The following is a 5,333-nucleotide window of genomic DNA, read 5'->3' as shown; positions in this document are numbered from 1 at the left end:
CGCGACAACGCCCAACTCGTCTCGCACCGGGCGCCCGCCCCGCCTGCCAGCCGCCCCGCCCCCCAGAGGCACCTCTTCGCCCCCGACGACGACCGCTCCGAGGGCCCCGCCGCGCTTGACATCGCCCTCGCTGTCCACCACCGCTACGTCGACGTCGCGCGCGCCGTCGCCCTCGATGCCCAGCCACACTCCGCCCCGTTCCTCATGCACGAGGCCGCCGTCGACGTGCGCGACGCCCCGCATCTCGTCGAGATGCTCGCCGTCTTGGCCTCCGTGGCAAGGTTCGCCGCCAACCCCCGCCCGCCGCCTCACCTGCTAGTGTGGGGCGCCCGCGTCGTCCTGGAGGACCAGTTCGCGGAGACCGTCCCCAATTTGCCGCAGAAGCCGCGCACGGCCGCGCCCGCGCCCGTCGTGCAGGCCGTCACGGACTATGTTCATGCCTTGCAGAAGGAGCGCAAATTGAAAGGGAGATGCTACGAGGAGGCTGACAATGGCCACCATCATCAACACCACCACCCCCACTCCCACAACCAACCCGTGCCCCTCTGGCCCCGAGTCTTTTACTGCTTGCGTGTCGGCAATGCCCGCGCGGCCCTTGCTGTCCTGGAGAGTGCTGATGCCGTGAGAGATCCGCTTGTACGTAAGCTGATCCCTTATTTTGACGAGTTTGCGGTGGGGAGAGACCGCGTGAGGAATCGTTTTTGGGACCTCAGTCACAGCGATGGCGACGCGCGTATGGCCGATGACATTAAGGACGAGGGCGCGCCGATGACTCCGGGGATGCTGTGTACGGAAGCCGCCCATGAGTCGCTAGCGAGGTTGTATGCGGAAGAGGCATGGCTTTCGAATGACCCATACTTACGGGCGTCCATCGCCCTCCTCATGCGACTCGAAATCCTTCACTCGTATGACGACGTGCTAGAGGGAACGGAAGGTAGAATGTCGTCGCACTCGCCCGGACCTACCGATCAGGCGCACTCGTTGGCGTTACCAGATGAGGACATAGCGGGCTTGCTTGCGTCCGTCGAAGACTATCTCTGGTTCCGCTTGTGGCTTTGTCGTCCTCCGCTCGAACAGGAAGCGACCTTGGGCCAGTGGACCTCCAACTCGGATTTCGTCAACTTGACGGAGATCCAGGAAAATATGCGAGTGTGCGGAAGCAAGCACTTTGACCCCGAAGGCAAGCAGCCACTTGTCTACGCATTTGTCCTTGTGTGCTGTGGTTTGCACGAGGAGGCTGTTTCTTACCTCACATCCCACGCTAACGAGCACCTCATGCACGCGGCTGTTCACATCGCCATAGTCCTCTATCAGCTACGCTGGATTGATGACGATATGGCCTTCCATGCTATACTTGCGCGCTATATCTCAAACTTTTCGCGCTTGTTTCCAACCGAAGCAGCGCTCTACTTGATGACTTTGCGGGACCGAGATAGGTTGCGCCAGTCTCTGAAGGAACTCATCCTGGAGACTGGCGAATATGAACTGCTCACGAAGGGCGATGGCGATGGGGAGCTACTGGGAGCCCTTGGAAAGCTACCGCCGCGTGGGAAAGAACTGCCCTCTGGTCTTACCGCAGCTGACATTGAGAATATCAGGGTAGATACTGCGCACGTTGGGGCTTTAGAGGCTGCGCAGAGAGGCGAATTTGCTATTGCAGCGGATTTGTATAAGTTGAGTGGAGAATTGGCGGAAAGCGCAGATATGACCATGAGGAATCTAGCAGAGGTCGTTGATAAGCAATCGTCTTCTCGACGAGCTCCAGCCATAGCAGAAGCACAAAAGGTGCTACAGAGCTCTTGTGCTTCAAATATTGTCGCAACATCCATTGCTGCCCTCTTGAAAACGTCTGAGTTTTTTGAAGAATACTGGAAAGGGAGATACCAATCGGCATGGGACGCGCTACGTCACACAGGTGTCGTACCAATTGCTGCAGCCGACATTGCAAATTGTCGATGGGACCTCGCCGGTTCCCAGGCGAAATTCGATCATTGCCTGCAAGAAAATACACTTCAAGTGCTGCAGCTGGCTCTGAACATTGCAGAAGTTGCGCTAGAACAAAACGAAGTGCAACATCTAGATAGTCCTCCAAGGCGCGGAGACAACAGACCTCATGAAATTAGAGGTAACCCACCACTGCCCTATCGGTCCGAAATGAAGGCCCTGTGCATGTTCGCTGGATGCATCCAAATATCAGACGCCGTTACGAGCGAAAAGCTCATTCGCATTGAGATGCTTTTGAGCCGATGACAAGGTTGGGGCACAGTTGTTGTAAGTAATAAAGTTTAGAGGGCTTCCCGTTCCTTCTAACTGCTCGGTCTGCATACAAGCATTGTACAAATTTACAATTTCTGTTGCGATGGAACATAGTGGTCTGAGGGTCTCAAGCCCCTACCGCAGTCGCTCTCCAGGTTCTGTACGAAAAATAATCTTAACATTCCTAGCCATGACTGCAACATACCGAGACGAGATTCGGCACCCCTACCACCTTCCACGATATCAGCGTGGGCTACTACCAAACGAACACATACTTCTGCACAAAACTTCACAACAGTATCAGTCCGAATCGATAGCTATCACGTCGACAGGCCAGTTATCTGGAGTGTTACTGGGCTGTAGCCGAACATGTCCAATATCGTCTTCAACTGACGGGTCCCCCCATGAAACAGGAGCGAAATCGGCTCTAAAAGAGAAATCCAGTTCCTCGTCAACATCTGCAACTCCATCTGGTGCATGCTCCTCCCCGGACGGCCTCATCAGGGCGTCGTGCATGTCTTGAGCGCGTCCCATATTGCGAGTGTCCTTAGTCCCCGCGGTGGAAACGGTCGTCGCATTGGGCAGTGCGGCATGCATCAGAGAAGCGATCTCGCTTCTCGAAATTAATGGGGGCGTACCAGGTTGTTCCGCAGGAGCAGTCTCATCATCGTCACTATCCAACGTCAAATCCACGATCTCCGCAGCTTTCCCATTGCTACGGGCATTTTTCGTTGGCGCGCCAGTTTCAGTTTCATCTTCGTCGTCCGAGGCGACGCCTGATTGCTTCCGTTCCATGGGAACCATCGTTCCATCTTGGAATATTTCAACTTCGTCGCAGTCATTGTATTTTTCCAAAGCATGTTCTATGTACGGCGAAACCACCAACATTTCAGGATACGCAGTATTTGTATTGCAAACTGGGCAGTCAAACTTTGAGCTTCGTCGAGAGTAGTCAAGAAAATTCATGAGATCGAAACATTGTACGTGCCGACATCGCCTTCCCTTCACAGGTGTAATTATTCTCGTAAGCGCAAGCGGGCATCGTAATGAGACCTTCATTGAGGACACCGTTAGACCATCTGGGTCTGTCAAAAACTGCATCACTCCCTGTCTCGCCATTTCGAATTTTGATGTTGAAGGAAACAGAGTCCCATTCTTTTCCCTTGTCTGCCTATAGTCTATCCAATACTTCTCGCTTCCCATGTGAACCGTTTTTGCCATCGTATCCCTGTTCACGACCAGAACCTCCTGGGCAAACATGACATACTGGCCAGATGCGGGAGTAGCATTGCTCGACTGCCTTCGCAGCGCCACGCGATTCGTGTCGCTCGACGTCGCCTTAAATCTCCGCAAATACGGTGTTATGTTGGTTGCCGTGTCCAGTCCAGCAAGCTTTCCGTTTGTGTATCGCTGTGCCTGGTTCAGTACCACGGAGTGAGAATTGACGCGACAAGAGGCTGGAAATGGCCATGCTTGTTTCCACTCGGTCTTTTGCTTACCGACCTCAACTTTCAGACATCTTAGATGAATCTGAACATCCCCTCCTAAAATCTCAGGCTTCACATTTGGATGCAGTGGCGGCGGAGTAGTAAACATCAGTACTGGGTCATTAGTACCCCTCGACAACTGCATGGCATTGAACACAACAAAGTTTTTCGCAACACCAAGAGGTATGTTAAGCGGTTTGTTGAACGGATTCTCAGGGGCGCTAAAGTCGTAGCCTTGCAATAGTTCGAGAACCGCATTCTTCATTAACCTGTTGCGGTGCTGTGATGCTGTCGAGCGCATTTGCCTTGCCCCCCCCGCAGTACCCACTGTGTGACCGAACGCACTAGATGAGGAAGTACCCACGCTACTGGAGGTGTATTGTCGGGCATGTAGCTGCTGCTGCAAGTGCTGCATCAGCACCTCACCCGATGAGGGACCACTTCCCCTAGTACCGGACAAGTTTGGCATGTTACTCCTGCTGCCGCGGGACGAATTTGTTGCGCTTGTGCTGGCTCTTGGAACGATGGGGGGGTGGAGAGGAACAGCGGCGGAGCCGGGTGTCCTATTCATGACAGACCCGAGGATTCTCAATGCGGGGGGTCGTCTAGTCGGAGGTGGGGTGCGGTACCGAACCGGTGCAGCGAGGCTCGAAAGAATGCGCCTGGCCACGTCATCCTTGCGGCCATTCTTGGAGACGGTAAAGATCCAGGCGAGAATTTCGAGATCGACCTTGCTGAGGACAGTGAGTGCATGAAAGTTAGGTGAGGTGTTGGGCTGAAAGCCGCGAAAAGCCAATATGGCTTGGCGGGCGGCACCAGATGTTTGTCGGGTTTCGGGGGCATGTGGGGAAAGAACTTGGGCAAGGGCGGCGATGATCGGGGATTCGTCTGGAAGGAGGGAGAGAGCTTCCACGACAGGGGCGATGGAACCAATAGTGCCGGGGGCGGGTACTGAAGGCGGATGAAAGCGATTCATACCGTTCGGAGAATGGCGTGGGCGCGGTACTTTGGCAGAGTTTGACGACGAGGGAACGCGGTTGCGTGGAGAGGAGAGAAGAGAATTTCTCAGGAGTGAGGAACTGGAAGTCGGATGCGCCGCAGGGTGCGCCGCAGGATGCGAGACGGCCGAGTGTTTGTTGATGATTTGAGCGGTAGAAGAGAGTGGGGGAATGAAGGGAGCGTGCGGGAAAGGAGGGGTAAGGGTTTGGTTGGGTGTGAAAGGCTCTGCGGCTGAAGCAGGATTGATATTGGGGATGGGTGTGAACGGGGCGGGAAGAAACAAATCGGGGAGCTGGGAGGCAGGAGGCAGAGAGGCAGAAGAGTGAGGAAGAGAAAGAGAGGGGTTGCTGGAGGGCGTAGTGTGGGATAGAATTGGAGGGAAAAAAGAGGAAGACGGGCGGGATGTAGCACGGGCGGCTTCGCCGACGCGACGACGTTTCGCGTATGGGTCCGTTGATGGACGCATCAAGTGTGGGCGGAGACGGGAGGGGTGGGCATGTACGTTTGTGGTTGCCGAAAAGGGGGGTTGATCGTGGACGGGAGATGCGTGGTGTGCGGGGCGGTGGAAGATGGTAAAACAGGTAGATTTTT

At 55.0% G+C, this 5,333-nt stretch overlaps 2 protein-coding genes; one reads left to right on the top strand and one right to left on the bottom strand.

The window, feature by feature from the left end:
- Window positions 1-735: 735 nt before the first annotated feature.
- On the top strand, window positions 736-2,250 carry CHC_T00002849001 (hypothetical protein). Its single transcript, XM_005713948.1, has one exon. It carries the CDS (start codon window positions 736-738, stop codon window positions 2,248-2,250), a length of 1,515 nt encoding a protein of 504 aa, XP_005714005.1.
- A 54-nt stretch (window positions 2,251-2,304) lies between these two features.
- Window positions 2,305-4,719, bottom strand: CHC_T00002848001 (hypothetical protein). XM_005713947.1 is given in 2 exon segments: window positions 2,305-2,556; window positions 2,557-4,719. The coding sequence occupies 1 exon segment, from the start codon at window positions 4,717-4,719 to the stop codon at window positions 2,557-2,559; it is 2,163 nt and encodes a 720-aa protein (XP_005714004.1). The 3' UTR covers window positions 2,305-2,556.
- Between the last annotated feature and the right edge of the window lie 614 nt (window positions 4,720-5,333).

This window comes from Chondrus crispus, genomic scaffold (assembly GCF_000350225.1).
Source record: "Chondrus crispus Stackhouse genomic scaffold, scaffold_159, whole genome shotgun sequence".
In the NCBI taxonomy this organism is placed as follows: domain Eukaryota; phylum Rhodophyta; class Florideophyceae; order Gigartinales; family Gigartinaceae; genus Chondrus; species Chondrus crispus.
The sequence above is the reverse complement of the archived record's forward strand: the minus strand, read 5'-3'. Positions and strand labels throughout refer to the sequence as shown.